Here is a 26,122-nt window from a genome sequence, read left to right on the forward strand (position 1 = left end):
ATTGCTTCAAATAAACCATTTCCAAATTAAAAAAGCTTTTAGAAATAAATTATTAGAGCAAATTGTACAATAGACCTCGGACTACTAAATGAAGGGGCGGACTTACCATTAGGCAAAGGTAGGCGATTGCCTGGTGCCCCAACACTTTGGGGCCCCAAGCTGAACACTTAAAAAAGTGTCTAAAATAAATGTTACTATTAATATTATTTACCTCTGTCTTTAATTAAACATAAATCTTGAACCACTGACATGGCATAAGATTGATCATGTGAAAGTCTTTTGTCCTTCCCCATCTCTCTGCAGCAATGGAATATTCCAGTCAGCAAGTTAGTGAGCAGATTAGGCATTTTTTTTTCGCCCAGTTGATTGAGTTTTATTCTAATTTTATGGGTAAATATTTTTTTCGGATCAGGTGAACATAATTGGGAGGATTTTGGATTGGTCCAGCAGCTTTTATTTACTTATTGAAAAATGCTTCAGTCAGGGACATGCAGTCAGGGGCAATCATGAGATGTATACTAATAGTAAAATAAATATGCATCCACTAGTCTGTTCCATAAATGCGTTTGATCCTAATCATATCACTTTTATCCTTAAAATTGCTGTTTTTTGCGTCTTTCCTGTTCAATTTCAGGGCAGGTTGCCACAAGAAAGATTTTAATTATTTCAGTTTTTAATTGCTTATCAAAACATTTTGATTAATTAAGTCTATAAGTGGATAAAGTAGGAAGTTATTTGACATTAAGTGAAAGATTTTTTAAATATTTAATACATCTACTGCAGAGGGCCCCATTTTATTGTTCGCCTGGGGCCCCCAAACTCCTAAATCCGCCCCAGACGAGGAGTTAAAAATTTGATATTCTTTATTGATGAGATGACTCCATTTATGTAAGGACTGTACCTCATTAAAATTTAGTCTAACAGCTTTGCAGAATAGATCCATCACAGGTTTAATTTGCTGTCTTTAATAGTAAACTTTTGTTTTTTCTTGTTTTACACGAAAAAAAATGTCTCGCGCAGAAGGTGACAGCAGACAGGAGCAGATGCCACGCATGCTTAGACGTCATAACTAGGTCCTCCCCTCCGTCTGCCTCTCCGTCTTCCTGGTCGGATGCGGGAGAAGCATCTCTGTATCCGTGGTGCTCACAGAGGGATGGACGCAGACATCAGCTCCTCTTAACCCGCTCGTGGAGAGGTGTGCGTAAAAAGTGCGTCCGAGGCGCAGCGCGGCGCCCTTGAGGACATTCAGGACATCCGCAGGAGGAGAAAGAGGAGGAGGCGAGAAGAGGGAGAAGCAAATGGCCAAGGAGAGGTGACGGGGCGTGGGGCATGTGAATAACGGAGGCAGAGAGCGAAGTTCCGTCCGGTGTTCCGCGGATCAAAGCAGGTGAGTGGACGCCATCTCTAATCAATCATCAAAACCACCAATTTGAAAAAAAAATCAATACATCTCCACCAAAAATAATATTGAAACCCTCTTAATGACATAATTTGACTAAAACTGAAAAATACATGCGTAAAGTCCTGATGCGCCAGAGGCGGGGATCGAACCCGCGCCGCTCCAGCCAGGGAGCGACGCTTAAAGATAATTTAATTGGAATCTCAAAGTGCTGTAATCCTTCTGGTTCTCCAGGAGAGCAGCATCCAGAATCATAACCTTGAGGTAAAATCAATAAGGCACAGCCACGTTTATCTGCCTAAAGTAGAAGCTCTGATTGATGCATCATCCTTCTGCTCCCATTAACTGACTAGAATATTAATACAGAGGACATCTGTCTCATCAAATCTTAAGAAGAAAGACAGATTTCTTCCTAATATTTTTTTAATTGAAGAAAATAAATAAAACCCTTTGTTGCCCTTTCATCCATGCAGGTGAGCTGTCTCATGGGGACTCACTCACATGGTTGCATAAGGTGTAAAATAAGCTTTTGTGAGTAGAGTAGCAGCACTGCAGAGGCAGTCTGCATCACCCAGCACACATTCAACTGACTGGGAGGAGAGCAGCTCGACAGGAACATCCTGATCTCCACGTTTTTTTTAAAATACGACCTTATTTGTCAAACGTAAAGCCAAATCATTTCTGAGATGTCAGGGCGACCTGGACCTGTAATACGAGGGCACACAGCTGAATGGAGCTGCTGAGGAGCACCCGAAGCTTTTCCCCTCACACCCATTTCATCATCTTTAAATCTTCCAACGAGAAGCTCACAGCTTGAGCTTTCAAGCTGTTATACGTGTGAATGTTCTTCCAGAGAACAAAGAGGCGTCACAAATTCACAAAACCCTCACAGCTCCCCGAAAAGCCGCACCATTGATGGGTTTAGAAACCGTCTTCGAGTCTGCTGCAGTCAGAACGTTTTCTTTAAACCCAGCTGGAATAGGTGAAGGAGCCAATGGGAAAGACACTAAAAGATGGGAGTTTTTTTGTGCTAAATAAGTGGTTCTTGTTAGACATATTCACCCATCAGGCAGTACGATTTCATTTCTGATTCCATAGTTTAAAATCCCACTCCAATCATTTTTTCAATCTATTTTAAAAGCATTCCCAGCTGTCTTTTAATTACAGTTATTGTATTTTTAGGCAAAATCGGAACATAGTTTCTGCAGTTCGTCAAAAATTTACCTCTGAGTTGTGCAGAGTAAACCTGCCCCTACTTCCCGTCATCCATCTGTTACACACTCTAGCTTACAGCCCCTCACAACCCCAACCTAACTTTAGCGGTGCAACGAAAATGTCGAACAGTATTTGAGTTATCCAGCTAAACAGTTTTGAGCCAGATTCCAGCTCAGACGAGGAAAATGAAGACGTTCATGGATCTATTTGTCTGCTAGTGGATGCATCATAGGGAGCTTGTGGATTGTCATGTCCTACGTCACACCTACAAGGTCTTCTGACTTTAGCATCTGTTATTGATTCACAATGATATAAATGCAGAAATACTCCGAAATGCAATTTTAAGCTTAATTTTTAATTATATATGTCGTTCATCATGGAATAAATGTCACAAAAACATGTTGAAAACACGATTTTCATTAGAGTGGGTTCATAAGATTTGTAGTGTAGTTCTGAATTTGTGGAAATTTACACAAACTTTTTGGATGATTAATTGTTTTTTCTGTTTTTCCAAACAACAAAAGTAATCCCCTTACAGGCAAATATTTAATATTTCATTTAATGAAACACGAAGACTTTGGCTGTACCATATATTAACCTGTCTTTCTAACTTATGTTTTGTAAATAAAGTAAATTGATGTTGTATACTGGAAAAAACACAGAAAAAAGTTAAACATTCTTACCTCATTGAGAGATTTTCTTTAAATAAGCAAAAAAATCTGGGATAGGAAACATGATCGTCTTATTTTTAGAAAAAAATTAAGGTAATTAAGGTAATTTTTTTCCAAGCTAAGATGATTGAAAATATAATATTATTTTTTGGGGAAAAACAAAAAATAAGATTTTTTTTCTTGAAATGAAGGTCTTTTTGCAGTGTATGTAAATAAACATTTAATTTAATTTGATTTATTTCATTTATTTTATTTATTTAGAAAGCACCGTCCAGCACCAGTCAAGGAGGCCCAAAGAGCTGTACAACAGGAAAACAATAATATAATCTATTAATACAAAACTCTTGAAAAATCACATAAAAGTTTGTCTAGTTTTGCTTTACCAAACCTTTTTTTTCTGTATCAAACATACAAAATAACATCGGCATGCATGTCCATTTCTGCAGCAAACAGCCTTTGCAAGAGTAAAATTAGAAGTTGTTAAAAAGTAATCAGCAGAGACAAGAGCCTTCATTAGATGGCACATTAGAGCGCAGAAGGTCAGCGAATGGAAAGAAAGTGATGAAAAGTCATCAGGGAGACGGGTAGGAGTGAAATGAGGCGAGAAGGTCACATTTATGTAACTGCCATTGCCAGGAGACACCGAGCGTGCTCAGAAGAGGCCGAAACACCACCAGGCAGTTAGGATTCTGTCTCATTCCAGCAAACGTCAACCAAAAACGGTTTCAGCGCTGACTGGTCATATGCGCAGCGCTTACGTAGACTCCAGCACACTGCAGGGACACATGGGATGCTGTGAGTCACTGCTATTATTATCTCGGATATTAAAGATATATGAGATAAGCTGGATCCCGGAGAGAGGCGGGGCGGTGGAGAGGAGATCTCAGGGGGTATCAGAGTAACAGATACGTCGTCTTAAATCACATATGTCAAAGTCAAGGCCCGGGGGCCGGATCCGGCCTGCCAGGTGATTATATCCGGCCCTCCAGATCATTTTTTTTATTGTTATTAATGGCCCGATGTTATTTTATTATATTTCTAACTTGTATAATTTTGACAAAATATATTTTTATGGAGAGTAAAATAAAGAAAGTTATTTAAGATTTAAGTTGATTTATTCTGGAATAATATTCCTGCCTTTTTATTATTCATAGTTATTCTAAAAACTCTTTTAAAGTTTTAAAAATGGTCATTCTGTTAGCCTTTTGAACTTCTTTGGGATTTACTTTTTAAGGCTATTTTGGAGTTTAACTAATATTTCAGCAACATCCTCACGGTTTTGGCTAATTTAGGCTTTTTTTAGGCTGTTTTGGAGTTCAGCTAATATTTCAGCTACATGTTAGCTGGTTTGGCTAATTTAAGCTTTAAAAAAAAAACAATTTGGGTCAACTTTGGAGTTTATCTAATAGTTTATCTAGAGGCTAGCTGTTTAGGCTAATTTTGGCCTTTCTTAGGCTAGTTTGGAGTCTAATTTGGAGGCTAATATTTCAGATACATGCTAGCTGTTTTTTTTTTTTTTTTTTTGCTAATTTAGGCCAATTTTTTTTCGTTTTTTATGTTCATTTTGGCGTTAAGCTAATATTTCAGCTAACCGTTTCGGGTTATTTGGGTTATTTTTAATACAATTTTCATTTTATTTTTAGGTTATTGCGAAATTTTGCTATTTTTCAGCTACATGCTAACAGTTTTGGCTAACCTATTTTATTTATTTTTTGCTTTTTTTAGGCTAATTTGGCATATAGCTATTATTTTAGCTTGCTATTAGCTTCAGTGTTTTCAGCTATCAACTTCAGCGTTTTTAGCTATCAATTCAAGCATCTTCAGCTATCAGCTCTAGTATCATCAGCGGCCAAATTCAGCTTACAGCATTCACATTATCGCAGGCAATGCAATATATCTAGTTCATAATTATGTTAAAAGGTTACAGTTTTAAAGTTTTAAAAATTTAGTTTTAGAGTGTTCAACAAATGCTTGGGCTGTTCGGCCCGCGACCTAAAGTGTGTTTTGGATTTTGTCCTCTTGTGCGATTTAGTTACACCCCTGTCTTAGATGCTAACGGTGCTGTTTCTCCTGCAGGTCTCGTTCAAAAATGGAGTCCACACATCTCCTAACTGGCTCCAAGAAGCGGGTGAAGATCCACCCTCACACCGTCACCGCCAAATACGCCACTCAAGCCCCCTACACTCCCCAAGCTGGAGTCCACACCCACTTCCCTCAGCCTGGGGACGATGGCTACGACGACGCCCCCTCCTTTGAGGACTTTGGTTCGTTCCTGGAGGAGACGTCGGACAAGAAGAAGCTGATGGAGAGCCGGCGGTGGCCCCTGACGCTGTTTGGCTCCAAAGAGAAAGACAAAGAGATGCCCCATAAACTTCAGCCCACAGGAGGGGCAGAGAGTGACGGGGGTGGGAAAGCTGCAAAGGGTCCTGGGAAAGGGGTCGGGGAGCAGCTGGCCAGTTTTGGGGAGGCGTCTGTGTCTGCGTCCCGGCTCACCTGGGTGCTGCTGCTCTGCGCGGCACTGGCACACGGCTGTTTGATCGTCCTGACCCGCCTCGCCTCCGAACAGTTCCACTTTGCCCCCCTGTTTCTGCTCACAGTGCGGTCGGTGGTGCAACTCCTCTCCGTGGCCGTCCCCCTTCTGAGGGGGGAGAACCCCTTCGGACCAGAGGGGTACCGGCTCCGTCTGTTCTGCTATGGCGTCGCCTACTCCCTCTCCCTGTGTTGCGCCTACTCATCCTTGACCTTCGTCTCTGCCGGAAACGCAACGACAACCTGGCGCCTGGCGACCACAGCTTTATCTGCGGTTCTTGCCTTCTTGCTCCTGGAGGAACGGCTGGGGTTGTCCGATGTCATCACCATTGCGGCGGGGCTTTGTGGTTTGGGACTTCTGCTGCTTCCCACCACGGATGAGGGCAATTCTGACGCCCCGACTAACCCGGTGACTTTCTGGAAGGGGGCGTTTGGATGGTCTCTCTCAGCGCTGGCGGGTCTGTGGATGGCCCTGGCGCTGGTTGGCTACCGCTCTCTGAAGGACAGGGTGGGGATTGGTACTGCTTTATTCACAGTGAGTTGGACCAGCTGCCTGCTAGCGCCGTCCACCTTGGCCTTTCTACAGGACGGATGGGCGTGGCCTGTGAGCGTCCCAGCATGGGCCATCATGGCAGGCCTGGTGTCCTGCTCTGCAGCGGCCTTTCTGGGAATGACCCACGCCCTCACCCGGCTCCACCCGGCCCTGGTCTCCGCCTCTCAGAGCGTGGAGGTGCCTGTCGCCATGCTTCTGCACCTGGCGGTGCTGCCTGTGGCCCCCACCGCACCCGAGGTTGTGGGGAACGCCATGGTCGTCCTGAGCGTGGGATGGCTCGTGGCCACGAAGCTGCTTCTGTCTCGAGGTGGTGGCTTGCGCCAGAGAGAGGAATATGAGGAAATTTTGGACTCGCCCATCAAATAGACTCCTCCCCTCTTCTTGAAAAACAAACTTTCTCCTCGGTGAGGCTATTTCTGTACATGAGAGACTTCTAAATGTTTATCGGAGTTTTAGCTGTTTTGTATTGTCGTTTTTGTTTTGGGAAAGTGCCAATATTGTGTCTGTTACAAGTGCAGTGACATTAAAACCTCTGTGATGAACACAGCCTGCTGTTGTGGCCAGTTTTAATCAGCTCTCCTCATCTGCGATGGCCTTTTAGGACCCTGATGCCATCTATCTGGCTGCTTTCTGCTGATGAGATAGTCAGAAAAAAAGAACATTAAAGCTGCGAGCGGAGTTGTATGGCCCACTCTCGTCACCTCCCCACTACCCCCCTTTGACGTGCCCTCACTGACCTCCTGCACCTGGTACCTTGGTCAAAGCTGCTTGGGACAAATTCTTAAAAAAACGTTTTTTTTTTTAACATGGCAGCTTCTCAGTTGGTTTATCTCCATAGCAACCATTTTAAGTTTTTATCGTCTGGGGGTGACAAAAACATCTATCTAATTTTTAGAAGTATCTCCAAAAGTAATTTTTCAGATTTCCTTGGCAACGACGCCCACATTCCTAATATGGTCATATTGCATGTTATATTGGTTTGTTCAGCTTGAGCTAGGGATTCCTTAAAGAAATAAAATTTTTTTCAACATGGCGGCTTTTCTGCTGATTTAACTCCATAGCAACCATTTTATGTTTCGGTCGCCTGGGGATGACAATTACGTCCGTCTATTTTTTAGAAGAATCGGCAAAAGTACATTTTTGGACTTCCTTGACAACTGAGCTTTTTTTTGTTAGCCACACCCACATTCCTAATATGGTCATATTGTGTGTCATATCATTTTGCTCAGGTTGAGCCAGGGATTCTTATATTACATTTTTTGGCTATATTTCTTTTAAAAAATATTCAAGCAACTTTTGGCTAGCTCACCATGCTAATGGCGTTCCACCTTCTAATTTCAACAGTTTTTCCCAAGTAGCTTCCCAGTGGTGGTCAAGGAGTTAGGAAGCAGTAAATGAAAATTCCATGTTGAAGATTACATTTGTTGCTTGTATTATAAATGGTGGCCTCTTCCTGAGGTCAAAGGTCCACAAAACTTTGCTTGTGTTTAACCTGGTATGAGAAATTTCATGAAAATCACTCAAAACAAAAGTTTTCTTTTCCTATATGTGGAAAAATGTGAACATTGCCAGATATTACACGTTATCATAAGCAAGCAGAAGGTCCTGCGGCCATCCCATAATAACATGAAAACTTCCTTGGATGTCCCCAACGCGTTAATTTTGGTTTCATTAGTGGATTTTGATTTTTTCTTTTTTAATCTTAAGAGATTTTCATTTTTCTGAGGATTTCTCCGGCTGTGATGTCATTAATTTTTGGTCAGATTCACCAGATTAGTTGTGTGCCAAATTTGGTGCGTTTTTAGTGAATTTTCGCTTAAAAGCGCAGTAAGATTAAAGGATTGGAAAGCCAATCTAGTCCTTGTGGGACAGGATAAGGAAAAGGAGGACAAACAAAAACAGATAAAAGGAGAGGCGAGGAGCAAACGTGACTGACGTACAGATAAGGATACGGTGAAGCAAGAGATGGGTTTGGTCAGAGAACAAAGCAGATGGCTGCTGGTTGTTTTGCTGCCCAGGTGGGTGGTGAAAAACAAGATGTGATGTGCAGGGAGCAGCCGTTACTCCTCATTACTGCCTATCAGGCGCATAAACATTGACACTTTTTCCAGGGTTTCTCATTTTCCATTTTCCCCTTCGTCGGTTTGCTGCTTTCCTCTCTTCAACTTTCTGCAAACATAGAGGTTTTTATTAAAAGCCAAGGACCACTGCAGTCCTACACAGAAGCTGGAGCTATGCAGTGTAAAACAGACAGAGTGGGATGTCTGGTCTGGACTGCTTTCTTTGACCTTTAACAAAAAGAAATGAAAGAAAAAAAAAGAAAAAACAGGTTTCATTTCTTTAACCACATGCTGACACAAACACAAAGTTGTGAACTTTATTTTACTATTTGAAAAAGTTTATTTTGAAGTTTATTGATGTTTATTTTATTTTTAAGTCAAGTTCCGGGGGCCGAATTCTGGCTAATTCTGTTCGGCCCTCCTTATCACCTCATTTTATTATTATTAATGGCCCGATCTCATCTTGCGCTTACTTCTAACTTGTATAATTTTGACAAAATATATTTGTATTGAGAGTAAAATATTTAAAGTTATTTAATGTTTATGTTGATTTATTTTGGAATAATATTCTTGCCTTTTATTATTCATAATTATGTTAAAAAGTTACAGTTTTAAAGTTTTAAAAAATTGGCATTCTGAGGGCTTTTTGGACTGTTTTGGCATTTACTAAAAATTTGTTAGGCTATTTTGGAGTTTAGCTAATATTTCAGCCACATGCTAGCTGTTTTGGCTACTTTAGTCTTTTCTTTTTAATTTTTTAGGCTGTTTTTGGAGTTAGGCTAATATTTAGATGCTAGCTGTTTTTGACTAATTTAGGCTTTTTTCAGTTTTTAAGGATATTTTGTAGTTTAGCTATTTTTTCAGCTACATTCTAGCAATTTTGGCTTACCTACGTTCTTTTGGACATACATTCCCTTGAAATTTCCCAGAAGACTTTGCAAAAAATTGGTGTGCATCAATGCTCACTCAATTGGTGAATATAGACCATGATGCCTTGTGTTTAAAACATTTTTGTAAAAACAAAAAATGTGTGAAAATGTAATTTTTGAATGAACCATCAACATTTTCATCATCAAAACTCAATTGAGTTCTAAATAGATGTCGTAAAATGCTCGTCTTGTTTAGATTTTCACGTTGTAAAATTGGTGACGACAGATCTGCCTTAAAAAAGCAAGTTGGGACACCACTACAGCTTCAAATACCCCTACAACTGGAGGGTAGGGGAAGAATTCAGCCTAAGGATTATCACTGTCTTTTGTTCCATCTTGGAAGGCCAGAATAAGTAGATAAACTGGCTCGAGTATTCTTAATAAATTCATGCGTACTACTTTTTTCTTAGGGTTTGCTTTAAATCATTTTATGTTAAAAATAGGTCATCTTGAGGGATTAGCATTTTATTTCAAAATTAACCTACTTTTATTTTTATTTGGACATTTTTTTCCCCCTAAACAACATAAACATCAATAAAAAGTGAAAACAAACCACACAGAAACCATAATCCTAAACTCTTATGGTGCTTTTAGGAACGTTTGTGGCTTTGAGGTTTGTGCAGGGCTGGGCTCCGGTGGGCTGTAAGCTGTAAAGTTTGTGGCCTTCTTGGATTCAGACGCTCTTAAATCAAGTAACGAGTGGAGGAGACCCGACCAGACACACAAACCAACAAACCACAACCTCTGTCACTCTTTGGGTACACAAACACACTGAGCAAGAGGAGGGAGTAAACAAATCTGAGGCTGCTGCCATCAACTTTATTTGTTTAATTGTTTTAGAAAAAGCTCCATCTTTAATTTATTTGATCCCAAACAAACAAAGCAATAATACAAAAAATATTAATGCTGCAGTCGACCTTAAACGATGTATCGGTGATAAGGATCAGGCTTTGTCCTTCCTCAGCGTTCCTGCCTGCTGTATTACTCTGCTCAGCTGCAGGTGAACCTTCTGCAGCTCCGTTGCTATAGCAACCAAAGCCCTTTCCATCGAGGCCATGTCCATTGTTGACGTCACTTCCTGTTCCTTGCGGGCAGATAGAAAAGGCTTCACACCTGAGCTGAATGCCACTCCCAAACTTCCAGGTCTCGGTGTCACCGGGTTTCCCATCATGCTCTCTGCTTCCTGAGGGCCCCGTGGTTTGGCGTCTTCCTCACATCTGCCGAGGATCGTCTGCAAAGTGGCGTTTATCCTCTCCTCCCTGTCTGCTTCCTCTCTCTGGAGCTCTGTCAGGCCGCGATGCAGGGTGGTGTTCACTTCCTCCACCTGCACCCTGCAGGCTGACACCAGGCTGCAGAGCTGGCAGCCCCCCTGTGCCAGGTCGTCCACCTGGTTCCTGAGAGAGGCCACGCCTCCACCGCACTGCTCCACCGCGTCCAGCAGCATGTTCTGCCTCATGTGGGAGTTCTCCAGAGCAATGAAGAGCTTATCCCAGCGGGAGAAGTCTGCATGGGTCGGCGAGGAAAGAGAGTCCCCTGCAGACAACAACCACGGGGGGGTGCATCAATCACAGGTCAGTTAGGATCTGAACATCGCCGGCGTGACAGAACAAAACATCATCCTGTATTAAAACGTGCAGAGTTACGAGTCTCTCAGATGTACCGAAATGCAAACAAGATACTTTAAACATCATCAAACTAGAACTGATGCCTCTCTGTTCTCATAACCCAGATGGAAAGAGACTGACGATTTGCAGAAGAAACCTCTAAAACAAACACTTAAAACCTGAAAATGGAGAACCCGAAAACTTGAGGAACACCTGAAAACATAAGATAAATATGAAGACAACATTCATGTTTTTGGGTGAAAAATATTTGTTGAAAAAAAATTAGGTTAGTGTCTTTTCTTTTAGCTTGTATGTTGTGTTAGATCAATAAAATTGTGAACATTCATCTATTTATGTTTTAAAAACAGAATAAAAATCCTGGAGTATCTGCCCAAAAATTCAGGAAATTGCAAAAAAAAAACCAAAAACAAAATAAACATACCTTCCTGCTGGTCCTCATAGATTTCATTGTCATAATTCTCTGCATTATTTCCTTCAAGCTCCACAGCGTTCAGACTGAGAGACGAACCTGCAGCACCCAGCAAGGACACGAGAGACCAGAACCCGAGCATGATGGAGCAGACGGTGAGACCTGTTCTCTGCAGGTAAACATGCAACCCAGTTTCAGTCTGAATGTTTACTGCAGCCGCTGCAGAGGGGGGAAAACTTTCTAAACTAAGCCTAAAGGAAGGAGGGGTGCGGACGGTGGAAAGAAGGGAGGGTCATGGTGTGGATTTTTCATAGGAAACAGTAAAATAAATACTTTTTTAAAGTGTATTTGGTGTTTTTAACATGTTCTTTTTTTATTTTTTTATTTTTTTATTTTTTTTTTATTTAACCTTTATTTATCCAGGCAGGACAGATTAAGAACAGCCTTCTTATTTGCAACTGTGGCCTGGCAAAAGGCAAGACCTTTTGAGAAAGAAAGAGGAAAGAAGTTACAGGATACAAAAAAAAACATTGAATAGAATCAGAAAAGCATCAGAACAAACACATTCTAAATTATAAAACCATAAAATCATTGCAATGAGGAACAAAAACATTCATCTTTAAAATACTGTTCTAAAATAATACTAAAATAATGTTCTTGTTGCATGTTTGTTTTCATGGAGGACACATAAAGAAAATTAAGTTTACAATTGTATTTCTGTATTCAAATAGTGATTTAGGAGCAGAAAAACAAATTCTGTTTGAAAAAGAACTTCTTCTTTATGTAAAATACACTGCTCGACAATTTTTTTGTCGCACCAGTAATGTTAAGTTGGGGTGTTAAGCTAAAATGAGACTGTATAAACAGAGATCGCTCAGCGAAGGGGAGAGTAAAGTGGGGCCGGGATCGCTCGGCCGAACAGTCCTGATCACAACTCAGAGGCAAATTTATTTTGACATATTGTATATTAATATATTACTGAGTACATCCAAGATTCTTGTCATTTTCATCTCGTTTTTCGAATATGGACAGAAAAAGAAACAACCCAACTTTTCAAGTAGAATAAAGTAGAATAAAGTAGAATAAAACACATAAAAAATAATACTGAAATAATTAAAAACTATATAATAAGCAAAAAAATGATTTTCCATTGTTTGTTAAATCTATCTGTTATTTGGTTCTTTTCGTTTTGTTTTTCGTATTGTTCTGTCAGAGTGGGACTCCTGTGTGTTTTTGGATCTTTGTGTCTTTCTCTGTTTATTATTTTCAGGTGTGGTGCTGGGGGGCGTGGCTCACCCAGCACCGCACCACAGCTCCCTTCTGCAACCTGTCTCCACTGCAGCCCGGCGCTCTTCTCCTCCTGTTTTAGTTTGTGCGAACTTTGTTTTTTTTGGTATTTTGTTTATGTCCCACTCTGTTGTTTAATATTTAATGTTGTTTAATATAGTTGAAGCTGTAGGGGTGAACTGCCATTTTCTTTAGTGTATGTTTTCTCCTGTTTATGGCAGTCCAGGGAGGTTAGTGTTTGTCATTCTTTTCCCTTTTTTTTCTCCCCAGGTTGAGTTAGGTGTTTTTTTATGTTATTTTGGCCTTGGTTCACCCTGAAGCCTTTTACTTCACATTTTAGTTATTGATTGTTGTTTATTCTTGTAAATAAATGTGTTTACCTTTTTATGGAGCCCTTGTCTTTGTGTTTTTGTTACACATTTCCTTTAATTTATCTTCATGCTCCAGACCCCTAGACAAAATGGGGTGTATTATAAATTGGGGGCTCGTCCGGGATCTAAATCCATCCAGATCCATTTTTTGGGTTTTGTAAAATGTATTTGTACTTGGAGGCCAAATAGTTTGGTTAATAGCTTTTGTTTGTAGTTCCTTTGGGAAATGTACATTTGGTGAAGTCCTAGACTGGATGCTGTTAAAATGAGAGCACTGTGGAAAAATTGGCCATGTGATCAGGGAGTTTTCAATCAGTCCTCATTGTGTATGCCATTTTCTCCGTTGTGTCCTGAACAACATTCATCCAATCATCAAAGGTAGGAACACCCCCGGGAATACATCTGCTTTATCTTGCGTTCTACAAGATTAGCTGGTCCTTTCCCAAGATACAGGGTCTCAAACGTGTGCGACAACCGGCAAGACACTTCCCACTACTTTTTCCATGTTTTTCCTATGTTGACGCCAGAACAATGAGAGTTTTGAGAGGGTACACTAAGGAAGTGAACCATATTTTTCCATGGAAATTCTCTCCAATTGATGATGTATATTTTGCATTTTTTCAAAATTTCTTCCAATTGTAACCTGAACCCCCCTGTCAGGATTCAGAGCTCTGTATCCCCATCTGATCACCAACGGTAGCTCTCTCCTGAGTTCAGTGCGAAGTCTTGTTTTTGCCACTCTGCCTTCATTTCGAGCATTTCTATCCCGACCCGATCTTCTGTTTTCTGACCCTTCTTATTCTCTGATTGCCTGCCCCGACCTTTGCTTAGATCCAGACAACTCAAGTCTCTTCTTGAATCCATGCTTGTGATTGATCTCTGGCTGTCTGACCCTGATTTAGCTTTTGCTTAGTTCCTGTCTGAACTAACAAACCTGCTGCACGTAGAACCAGCTGTCTGCCCATCTGTGACACCTCCTTCTATTCCCATTTTTCCTTGAAATATTCCACATTATTACCATTCTGGATCATGCTGTACACTTTAGAAATGGCTTTGATCTTGGTACAGATCCTTATGCTCTTCAGAGGCAAACTTCTAAGGAACTTTTGCCGCTTTGCAGAAGCTACGTCCTCGTAAACGACACTAGTTCTTATATATACGATATAATGTTCAATTCTAAGACCGCTGGGAATGCTCTAAACAGGAGTGGGACTTTAAGTTCTCTATATGAAAACTATTACTGTAACACAACTGGATTAAGTTGCTAATAAACCAGTTTTTCTTTTGTTTTTTTTTTGTTTTTAGTTGATAACTTTAGCTTTATTCTCATTTTACTTCATGTATGACATGACGTTTCTGTCCAAAAAATGTACAATTCTTTTCACTTTTTAACTTTAAAATAGAAGTTTATGTAGCAAACATTTTAACGATCAATTTGTTAGGAAGGTATTTTAAGTGAATGCATTATAAGTATAACAAATTTTTAGCTTTATTGATATTCAAGCGCTTCAGTGATAACCTGAAGGTATTTTTCAGTGCAGTAGCAGTTCCTGAAGTCACTACTGTCCTGATTCTTGCATTCCCTCCAGTTATTCTTCCTTGAGAAGGAAGGTTAAAAGGTGGAGGGATTTGATCAAGAAGTTACTTCAAACTTATTTTTTGAATTCCTCCTAACAAAAGAAAACTGCAACTTCGCAGCAGCTGGATTTCTGCTGAAAATCACAACTGTTCAGGTTTTAAGTGAAAAAGCAGTTGCTAAGCAATTTTTTAAATCCCCTTTAAGGCACTGATTATGTTTGGTTGCCCGGCAACAGCAAATATGAAGGAGAACATTCCAACTCGCTATTTGTGAGGAACATGACCTTGTTGTAGTAAGAGCTCGGGCCGGGAGGTGTTCAGCAGCTGCAGGCAGAACACGTCAGGCTCTGAGGAAGACCTTTCTTCCTGAGGCGGGCCCCCCACCCGCCCAACTGGAACTGCAGCATAAAGAGTGAAGATGGCAGATTTATCTCAGGAAAAAGGAAAAACCTGTAGGATGAGCTTTTGAGGTGGAGACCGAAAAAGGAAAAAAAAAATATACACTTTATTCTTGTCCAAGCAACAACTCTGCAGGTTTCTGCTTCCCTCTCTTGCTCCATTAAGCTGTCGTTCCTCCGCTTTTGATTTATTCTTCATCCAATTTTCTCCTCCACAGGTTAGCTTCTGTTCCAATGTCCCATAATTCTCAGGAGGCACAATAATCAGCAACTGCCAGACGCTGTTCAGAGCCCCCACCAGCACACCACACCCACAGTTTAAGCCACCAGCTGAACTCCCGGGTGGCAGGAAGGCAGATGATGAAAGACGGGAAGATCAAACGACAGAACCAGGGAAAGGATGATGATGGTTAAAGTTAGATTTGATGAATGTGTAACCGTGCTCCTCTTCATCCCACGAGAAGGATAAAAGTGTGGGGGGAGGCTTTTCCTGACAGAACTGGGATGCTGGGAGGAGAAAGTGGGACAATGGGTGCTGATAGGAAACAGTAAACAGCAGCGAGCCGAGACAGAGAACACAAACCACTTTATGAGAACTTTGCGGGCCCTAAAAAAATTGAATACCATTGAACACCACAGTCACCAGACAGGAAGTGTCCCTATGACCCCCCCAGTCACCAAATATAGATAACCTAAATGAAAATACTCTGTAAAAAGGGAAATATTGTATCATTTATCAACAATTGTGTAATTTGTTACATTAATAAGTATTAGTTTTCAAAAAATTTGAGTTAAAGTCCTCTAATAATAATCATGCTTTTTGAGTTTTTAACACATATGCTGCTCAGCTCCAAAAGCCACGCCCCCTCAGAGGAGATTTGGGAAATGGAGGCTTCAGATCAACATGAAAAATGGCTTTTTAAGACATTTAGATTGTGGGATTTTGGTTAAAAACTTCATAATCATAATTAAAACACTATTATTTTTTAAATGAAACAATAGTCATATGGGGAACTAAATAGCTTGCTAAACCACCTCGAACTGAGTGACCTCGTTCCAAACAGGAAGTACTGCTGGCTCCAAGAAGCACAAAATCCCCTGTTTTTATTAACTTGATTTTTTCATTTTTTTTTTCTAGATATAAACTGGCCAATCAGCTGCCTCAGTAAAAGAAGGTGGAGCCCACTGGCCCACGTGTCCAACGCTCACAGCGTTTGATTGGCAGATGCTGTGAGTCTCACTTTCAAGAGGTAGGGGTGTGGACTTCCAACAAGCTCACTCCTGATTGGCTACCGAGAGGACTCAGACCGATTTGCTGCCTACTGACCATGGTTGTTTCCAAAAAAACTATGAAGTGCGGGACTACCTAGAGCCCTGGATTTTAAAGGTCATTCAGGCATGCTCACTACTTTTCTTTCACTTTTCTAAACACCGGATATGATGTTATCGATTTCGAGAAATCAAATAAATACGAATATTTCACGTTTATTTATGACTCCACTGTGTTCTGATGTATAGTTTAATCAAAGATGACATTTAAACACAATTATTTTTCTTTTATATTGTGGTCTATATTTGCTAATCTAGCAAAGATCAATGCACACTAGTTATTCGCAAAGACTTCTGGGAAATTTTGAGTGCACTCAATTTTAGAATTAGTCGATTCGTACAGCACTAGAGGATGGTGAACGCACTATATAGTGATTAGGGGGGGAATTCAGACACAACCCATGTTTGGCTCCAAAATGTCGCCAAATGAGTGAGAAAAGAGATCTCACTCACTCTGTCCAGTTCTCAAATACAGCCAATGGTCCAAAAAAAGACTCTAAAAGCCTGACACTTTGCATTATGGGAAGATTTAGGCCTCTACAAGCAGCTTGTTGCTCCCTCAAAAGGAAGAGAACAAATATCTCACCCTCATTTATTTGATACGTTTTTAATTCATTTGTTTGTGTGAATTTGGGGGTTCTGTGCTTCTTTTATGGGGTTACACGCCTCCTACCTTCTCCCCTATATTATTATAAAACTTGTTGAGCACACACAAAACACACAGCATCCCCTCCTCCTTTCCACGTGACACAGCAGTATCACAGAGACCAACGAGAGGACTGTGACCGTCGCTGATGGAGACGGTTAATTCTGGAAACATCCGAACAGGTTTGAGATGTGCCAGGCGCTGATTCAGAGCAGCGGAAGAACGCAAGAAACGGTGCACAGATTGAGAGAGGAGAATCTATTCCTGTTTAGTGAGTCACATGAGGCAGTAAACGGTCTTTGAGTCTCTTAAAATGCAAAGCACGTCCTGCAGAATGATGTAAATGATTATGGAGGTATTTGAGCCAAAAGGCCTCCTGAGCGATCTGTGATTGACGCCATGTGAACGATGGAATGCATTTGGGCAGCTGAGGAGATCAAACCAGAGGAAAAGGAAGGAGAAACATCAGCTTTAGTTTGTGTTTTTGAGAAAAGTGACGTATTCAAAGCACTGACTGTATATGAGAACTGGATCAGGTGAGTGTGACGTCACCCATAGAAAGGAGCTTATGCTACTGTACGTTCACACTGGGCATGTTTAGCGTATTAGTGGAGAAAGTTAGTGAAATATTTGTGGATTTTATGGCAAAAGCACCAAAAATGGCATGAATGAACTTCAGGATCCCCGTTTCAGAAAAGCACCTTACAGGGTAACCAAACTCTAAATCAACTTTTTTTTTTGGCTTTTGACCTCTGTAAATGGGGCTTTAAAAGTGCTGTCTGTTGGTCATTGCCAAATTTTTGATAAATTAAAATGAAATTGTTTAATTCTTGAAAATATAGTCAAAACCGCCTATGTGCTGCCCCCTACAGGTTGAATCAAGGTATTACAGTTGAATTTTTAGATTGGTAAGTCTCACGTCATGATCTGCAGCTCCAGTAATGATAACATTCCTGTTTTCCAAGCCCCACCCCTCTGGATTTTCCCATTTCGGCAGTGGGTGGAGTCAGTCTTCAACTTCTCTGTTTGGTGACCCTTTAACAAGAGTGTAATGATTCATTTTAACAATGATTCGATTTGATATTAATGGCTGCCGATTCGATTCACTTTCGATTTTGGTTCATTTTGAACGATCTTTTGCAGTTCACATCACCTTCCATCATATATATGTCGTCTTCTGTGATGCGATGGGTGGTTTTTATGTTTATAGTAAAATAAACCCATCATGTCTCAATCCAAATGGTACTTTCCGAGATCGATTCAATTATCAGTTCATCTAAATTTTCAAAGGATTATTTAATGGTATAGATTGATTTGATTCTGCCTCAGACAGATCGAACTTGTTGGATCTTCAGAATTAAAATAGATTAATATATATATATATAAAATAGCATCCTGTAGGTACCCACTTAGTTTATCAATTACATTAGAAATGGTTTATTTCAAGCAATCAGGAAAATATAATTCATGTGCAAAACAATCAATCAATAGAAGTTTACATCCATAAAGACATGTCAAACATACGTAGAATAACTAGACAATAAAAGATAGATTTCCCGAAAGAGAGTGGGAGGAAGTAAACTTATATAATACCCCCCACTTCTTGACCATACCATGACCATTAACATTATCCAGTTTGTAACTTAAGATCAGATATTTGTATCTTTTCAACATACCCAGAACCAAAAAAAAAATAATTAAATTAATAAAAAAAGAGAAAAGAATAGACTAGAATAGATTTTTCATTGGAAGTGGTTGCTTGAACATGCAAGGACAGTGTAAACATGGCTTCTGTTCAGCTCCTCTGATGCTAAATCAAAACAAACGTTCATTAACTGTCCCACATATGCAGATCCAGATCAGCATATTTAACAGGAAACAAATGAAATTCAAATCCTAATTTGCATGTTTTTATTTCTCCTCCCAAAGCTTTTTAAACCTTAATGTGAGTTTACAGACGCAGACATCAATAATAACACTGCAGACAAGACTTATTTTTACTCATTTATTTATGATTCTTAGTAATTATCACAGGACATTAATTAGGATAAACAACACATGGAAATTGAAAAATTGAGGCTTTAAATTGGGAAAATGGTAAAAAATAAAAGGTTATATTGCATTGGATCATGAGGAAACGGCAGGAAGCATAAAAAGTCTTGTTTAACTTTGTGTTTTGACATCTATTGTTAGTTTTCATCAGTGACAGACTATCACACAGATATATATATTTATATTTTCTGTTACCTGGCAGTTTAAAGATACATACAAATACTGTCACAAACGTTTGGCACAAACTGTTCCCTAAAACCTGAGATGGAGTTTATGTGAATGAGTCATTCTACTTGTTGCTACCAGGAAAGACTCGATTCATTTTATATTAAGGATGAATAATTCATGATGATGCTAACGATGCTCAAACCTGGAGCCATGTTAGGAGAATAAACATATTTACAGCTGTTTGAGGCTCTCTTCCTGGTGGGATTTAGTTTGCATAATGCGTTTTAGTCCTCCATGATAATGTGGTTATTGCTCACCAGCTACAGTGGTTGTTCGGGGATCGCCGTTTGCTTCTGAAATTGTCTCTTCTTCTCTGACAGGACAAGCGTTTGGTGCGCTGGTCGCCCCGGCAGAAGCTGCAGCAGGAAGTCTGTCAGATGAAGAGTCCAAGCCTGAGACGTTGTTGTTTGTGGGGTCCAGTCCAGTTAAAGAAGGATCTGTTTCAGTTTTGGTCGGGGAGTTAAGAGCCCACGAGTCCTGATCGAAGTCTGGAAGCTGGTGGACGACCGCCGATATCAGCGTGACGTCGTCTAAGCCGACGGTTTGCGCATCAACGCAGCTGTTTCTCGGTGCTCCACTCACCGTGCTGGAGAGCGCAGACCGCCAGTTGTTGGAGCAGAAGACAGCCGGGATGCTAAAATGACAAATGAAGTAACATTATAAGAGAAATAAAAATAACTCAATTTAATACCCATAAAGTGTTTTGCTTCTAACTTAAAACAAAAGTTAATTTTTTTTAAAGTAAAAGCTCGTCTACTCTTTCTGCCAATACATCCAGGGGTTGCTATGGCAACTCTAAATGGGAGCAGCCAAAATATTCCTAAATCCATGATCACACTGAACATGATTGCTGCAAAATCCTGGGTGTCCCAATGTTTCCATAGTTCAAATATCTTTAGTGAAGAAATTGTGTTCGTCAACCAATCAGGAACTCAGCTTTGGCCGTATAGATGATTGGATCAGTGGGTGGAGTCCAAAACCAAAATTAAGGAGAATCTGATCGTTCTCCTCCTAAACTTTATGATATTTTCTTATTTGTACCAAAACACACAAAAAAATCCTTTAATTTTATTTTATTTTTTTCCTCCTCGGACTAATGTGGGACAGCGAGTCATCAAACTGGGTCACAGAGAGACAGAAGTACCACCGAAAGCGTCCATCAGTCAGAAAAAGCTCCTTCAGTAGATGGTAAACCTCGACTATACAATCAGTGCTTCAATGTGTGGCGCTTTTGGCAGTAGCTCCTCCCACATAAACTTGGAGCGTCAAGTTTATGAACACACTTGTATTGAAATTGAAATGGCGTTTGGTGTGAAGGCAGCACACGTATCCGTCCTCCACTTATATTCTAAGCAGTTTTCTTCTCTGATGACAAGTGTTGTAACCAAATATTGATAACCTTTTTTGTGTTCTTCACACAAGAAAGTAAATAAATAAATATTAATTAAAAAAAATATATATATATTAAATAAAAAAACTGTTCTGTGATCTTTAAAGAATAAAAATGTAAGACCCCCAGTGCTTATATAACTTTTTAAGACACTTAAAAGTTTCAGTTATTTGTACATGCTTGCTACATATTGTGACTTATTTTCCCACTTTATTCTGAAACAGAAATTATTGATTCAGATATTTAATTGACAATTCATCAAAATAGTCACACTTAATTATATATATATATATATATATATATANATATATATTCCCCTCAGAAATACAAAAAAATAGAGACCAAACAACTGAAACAATCCTCGTTTATCCAATGAGCAATAGCCTCAATAAATTTGTGCTAATCTGGATAATAATACCATTTTCATGTTACCTTTTATTAATAATCAAAATAGAAAAAATGCTAATTTATCAGCTTCTATCATTTTTTTTTATTTCTCAGAGTATATTCATGAAAGTTTAGATAAACACATTTTACACAGAAATGCTGTTTATTTTTCACTATTTAAAAAAATCTTGATGTGTTTGAAATGTAAATAGCAATACTTAAAATCAAACTACACATTTTATTCATCACTAAATGGAGTAAAAACCTTTTTTTTGTTTAACATATTTTACATATTTTATTGATTTTACCTCCTATTTGTATCTTTTCCTGCTTTTTTTGCTCAATGGAGATGCTGCTAATTTTCATTGTATTCTGTACTATGACAATAAAGCTTTTCTGATTGTGATTCTAAAGTGATTGATAAATGTTCTTTTCTTCACTCACCAAGAAGCAAAATCTCCTAAAAAAAAGTACAAGTCAAACATAAAAATCTCTTCTTGAGAAATTGTTCACCTGTTTGTCAGAAATGGAAAAAAAAATAAATGAAAAAAAACTAATAATTATAATGTCCTCTGCCATCATAGTTTCTCATGAGTTCAAAAAAGAGTTATAGAATGAAAAATAAATAAATAAATTAAAAAACGTCTCTGATATTGTTCAGGGGGCTAAATGTGGAGTTTAGGGACCTCGTTCTAGACTAAGACTTTTACTTCCATGAAGTTGCAGTAAAACTCGCTGTTTTGTTCATCTTATCTGCATTTATTTGAGTTTTTCTAGTTTATAAATGAGGTAAAACCGACCTTGCGAGATGTTTCTGAAGCTCTTGAGCATGTTGGTTGCACTCAGCAAAGTAAGAGGCCTGAGCGTCCACGAAATCTGTTAAACTGCACATGTGGTTGATCTGAGGAAGACGAAAGAAATCCCAAACTCAAAGAGGCATGAAGTAGTAGAATGTTAGCACAGGCTCCCATGTTTCCATGTGTGTGTGCTTACATGAGTGCTGCTGAGTCCTTCCAGAAGCCGTTGAGTAATCTCTGCCTGTCGATCGAACAGACTCTGGCAGATCCTCAGCTCCATCTCTGCCTACACACATCCAGACCTTATTAGCTCATCGCTTTCCACAGATTACCTCCCAGCATTTCGGTTTGAATAGAAAACACAGAGAGGCTTTTGGAGCTTTTGTCGGTGAAAATAAAAACCTCCGTGATTGCTCACATTGTGTACAGAGATCTTTGTGGCATTTGGAAGAACAAAGAGTGGCACAGAAGAGGATTCTTCTCTTCCTAACAGCTTTTCCCTTCATAAAAATCATAAAAAAGAAGCGATGTTTTTGAAGTGTGCACCCACACATCTGCATTTTGTAAAGTGGAGTGATTTAATAACAAAATTTAAAATCTGATGCTACAAGTAGATTTATTTAATTTGCAAACTCAGATTTTTTGGACTTAAAAAAGCATCATTTCCGAAATAAACTGTAAACTTCGCAAAAGCAGAAACTAAAGAAAGTATAAAAATCCTTCTTTCAAGAAAAAATATTTTATTTTCTTTCATGCAAGAAATTATCTTAATAAGAAAGTTTTTAATAGCAAAATAATCAATTTTTTTCCTTTTAAAAAACGTTTATCTTTAAATTTAAATTAGGGCCTGTGAATGCTGATGCATTAACTTTAAGCGATTAATAAAACATAATTAGTTAATATTTATTAATCGTGTGATTCATATTTATTAACGCCCTCAGGCGTCCTGCTGTGCAGCTGTGAGATCAGCGTAATAAAACTCTGACTAAAATAAACTTTTTTTCTACATTCTGTGACTGAGATTTAATTAAAATAAAGGGATTATATGGGATTTATTTGTAGTTTTTTGTCAAAACTGATCTTCTATTTTAATAAATAAGGTAGATAATAAACGTCTCACTGAAGTCTATATTCAAAGTTCTCCCAAACAAGCTGTTTTATTATTTTTAATAAGCATAATAATGAAAATGTATGAGGAAAAAAAGGAAAAAGCTGAAAAAAAAAGAAAAACATTGGAAAAATTTTCTGTTTTTGCATAATTTTATATCTAGTGTGTAAATACAACATGGAAAAATGACTAAATAAAGGTAGTGTCACATAGTAGAGGTTCTGCTGATTAAAATAATACCATATAAGCAAGCAGGTAGTCTTTTAAATTGAAAATACGGAAATAAATTAAAGAGTAGACAAAAACTGAGTTTTAGGTTCCAAATGATTAAAAATAAATGTTCTAAATGTACAACTTTGTGGGTGATTTCATATTATGAATATTTTCAGATACTGTAATGTCGATTAATCGTGATTAATTTTTTCCAGATTTGAAATTAATTACTTAATTTTTTTTAATCGATTCCCAGCCTTAATTTAAATACTTTTTTGGATTTATTTTTTATTTGTGTTTTTGCAGCATCAACTGTGTTTATTCAATTACCTGAGAGATTTCCTGAGCCCACATCTGTAGAGGAGATAAAAAGAAATAATAAACGCTTTATTTGTGTCTGAAAGTTTTTCTGCAGTTTTACCGAAGCGCTGACCTTTAACCATTTAACACGCAGGAAGCTGAACATGTACGACACTTGAGACACGTAGTCGTCCTCCAGTGGGTTTGCATTCAGGTTCTGATAAAAACGAAGAACAGGAGAGATGAAGATAAAAACACCTTTTCAGTTTCTATTCATGAAATAAAAAGATGAATATTTCTCTTTTTTGAAGGAGTTTAAACTCACTCTGGCCTCTCTGTCAGCTTGATGAGCTTTCATCACTCTGCTCTTTGCTATGTCCAAGTCCAGGCGCTTGTTCACCAACATCTTGCGCTCTTCCTACAATATTTTCACACAAAAATAGCAGTTTTTTATTATGTTTTTTCACTTTTTAATTGAATAGTTTTTAACTGTTTTTTATTATGTCAAGCTTTTACAGTACAGCATTTTTTCCATTTTTTTAATGTGTTAATGTAATTGACAGTGTGTAGCTACAGTTTCAATATTCCTCAAAAATCACCTCCTCCAAGCACAAAAAAATGTTTTTTTTAAAAAGAAAGTGTCTATTCGCACGTTATTTTTGAAAAATGTGCGATGTGTGCTAAACTTTTTTCTTAGTCGCACAGACCCAGAGGAAAGGGTTAAGGTTAGGATTATGGTTACGGTTAGGGTTAAATAAGCAAATGTTCCTGAGTGTTGCTCCACCAGAGGATGGGTCAAATGTGGAGAACACATTTCACACATTTAGAAGCGTGACAGTTAATGGGACTTTAACTTAAATTTTAATTTTAAATACGTGCGGCCAACAAAAAGAAAAATCCAGCCTTGGACACACTTAAAATGTGTGTGGGCAATGCAGCAATGCGATCTTGGCTGCATGTATTACATGTGACAAACATGAAATTCCATTATTTTCTGTGCTGATAGCACATAAATGCGTGTGAGTAACATTAGCCTTTTAAGAAATGCGTGTTTTTTTTTAATTGTCGTGTTTGCGTTAGCTTGTGGGCCAAAAAAGGCTCTAAAATTTGACAGAAAGTTCGGACCAGGAGCAACCTGGACTGGATTCACCTCATAAAAGAAAGAAAAGAAACAAAATCTAGACAAAAACATGCTTTAATCTTGTTTGGAAATGAATATGTATATATCAATGCAGAACATTTGTGACTTGTTTCCTCATTTTAGCACCAATAGTACCAATGAGTTGATGTTCCTCATGAAGTCAACACAAAGGAAGAAAAATGCTGCATTCATGTTGTGTTGGAATGACTGGAAAAATAACATCCGACTCAGAAGACAGGCAAGAACACTAGAATAATAACGAAATCTTCCAAGATTACATGAATGCAGAATAACTTTCTGCAGATACATAAAGATTGATGTATTTATAGTGCAACATATGCGGGGAGACACCAGAATTACAGGGAAAATCAGACAATCAGGGTTTTCATCAATACGAAATGAGTCACATGACCAACAGTGACTGCACTGAGGGCGCCACATGAGGTCTAACTGATCATCAAAAGCTGAGCGGGTCAAGTGGAAATGAAAGGGGTGTGGCTTTCCAACACATACACTCCTGATTAGCGTCAGTGGTTGCTATAGAAATGTTAACTCAGACTAACTCAAACTGCTTACTAACATCGTCTGGTTCAAACTTGGCGATATCCATAAAATGGCGACTGGATTGACTTTATTTTGTGGAACCAGAGGTGAGGCATTTTCTATCAGTGAGGTCACAGGTGTTATGTCCATCTCTATATACTGTCAATGGTTAATGGGCTTTATAAATAAAGGTGATGATGATGTGGAGCCTTTACCTGTATGGCTCTGTACTCCCCCTCAGTGAAGCTGCGCAGTGGAGTGAGGAAATGAATGTTGGTGCTTTGCACAAACTTCCTCTCCGTTTCTCCAAGCTGCTTCTGGGTCTCTCCGCACCTCATCAGCGCCGTTCCTGGTCCAAAACATCAATCCGTGAACACCACAGCAGTGAAATCATTCATAATCATTACTCACCGTCGACCTGTCGTGTACGTAAATAAATCAGGTGAATGCACACTCACCGTAGGGTGTAGTGGATCCAACCTCCAGACCCGCCCGGATCATTTCCTCCCCCAGCAGTTCGTGAGCCCGCAGTCGGGGTGGGGCGCTCCACTCTAGGTGTTCATAGAGACGGTCCTCCAAACGAGCTCCTATAGATGTAAAGAGTGAGATTTCAAGAAATGTTTACCAGAAATGTAGAAGATGCTAAAAAGTAACATTCCACACCTTTAAACATTGTTGAAATTTATTCAAACACAAAAATGTTAGAACATTTCTTTTGCTGAGATGTTACAGCGAAATGAAAAGGGGTAGATGTATGGATTCAATTATCTGAAAACTTAAAGGTCCGCGCCTGATGCCCAAATCGTGTCTTTCCATTGACTTAACATTGAAGCTTGAGCGTTCCGCGTTTGGTCTGAAACCACCATTACACACTGTATTAACTTTTTTTACTGCTCCTGTTTACATCTGTTTAGTCAAATTTTACATCAAGAATTGCATCAATATATATTAACTTATAAATATT

General features: G+C 39.0%; 3 protein-coding genes across 3 annotated transcripts in view; 1 reads left to right on the forward strand and 2 right to left on the reverse strand.

Moving 5' to 3' along the window:
- Positions 1–1,076: 1,076 nt before the first annotated feature.
- Positions 1,077–6,978, forward strand: LOC112142785 (solute carrier family 35 member G2). The gene is made up of 2 exons (XM_024266393.2): positions 1,077–1,387; positions 5,362–6,978. The coding sequence occupies exon 2, from the start codon at positions 5,375–5,377 to the stop codon at positions 6,731–6,733; it is 1,359 nt and encodes a 452-aa protein (XP_024122161.1). The 5' UTR covers positions 1,077–1,387; positions 5,362–5,374; the 3' UTR covers positions 6,734–6,978.
- Positions 6,979–10,173: 3,195 nt separating this feature from the next.
- LOC112147311 (pentraxin-related protein PTX3) lies at positions 10,174–11,986 on the reverse strand. The gene is made up of 2 exons (XM_024273594.2): positions 11,403–11,986; positions 10,174–10,889 (listed from the first exon to the last, which is right to left on the reverse strand). The coding sequence occupies exons 1-2, from the start codon at positions 11,530–11,532 to the stop codon at positions 10,300–10,302; spliced, it is 720 nt and encodes a 239-aa protein (XP_024129362.1). The 5' UTR covers positions 11,533–11,986; the 3' UTR covers positions 10,174–10,299.
- A 7,004-nt stretch (positions 11,987–18,990) lies between these two features.
- LOC112140488 (endophilin-B1) overlaps positions 18,991–26,122 on the reverse strand; it is a 13,717-nt gene continuing 6,585 nt past the window's right edge. The window contains exons 3-10 of the mRNA XM_024263493.2: positions 25,617–25,745; positions 25,374–25,507; positions 23,800–23,892; positions 23,608–23,691; positions 23,505–23,528; positions 22,050–22,139; positions 21,857–21,957; positions 18,991–19,913 (exon numbers count right to left, since the gene is read on the reverse strand). Of these exons, the coding sequence (XP_024119261.1) occupies positions 19,526–19,913; positions 21,857–21,957; positions 22,050–22,139; positions 23,505–23,528; positions 23,608–23,691; positions 23,800–23,892; positions 25,374–25,507; positions 25,617–25,745 (1,043 nt within the window). The 3' untranslated portion in view covers positions 18,991–19,525. The remainder of the gene's footprint in view (positions 19,914–21,856; positions 21,958–22,049; positions 22,140–23,504; positions 23,529–23,607; positions 23,692–23,799; positions 23,893–25,373; positions 25,508–25,616; positions 25,746–26,122) is intronic.

Source organism: Oryzias melastigma, linkage group LG22, assembly GCF_002922805.2.
Source record: "Oryzias melastigma strain HK-1 linkage group LG22, ASM292280v2, whole genome shotgun sequence".
Classification (NCBI taxonomy): domain Eukaryota; kingdom Metazoa; phylum Chordata; class Actinopteri; order Beloniformes; family Adrianichthyidae; genus Oryzias; species Oryzias melastigma.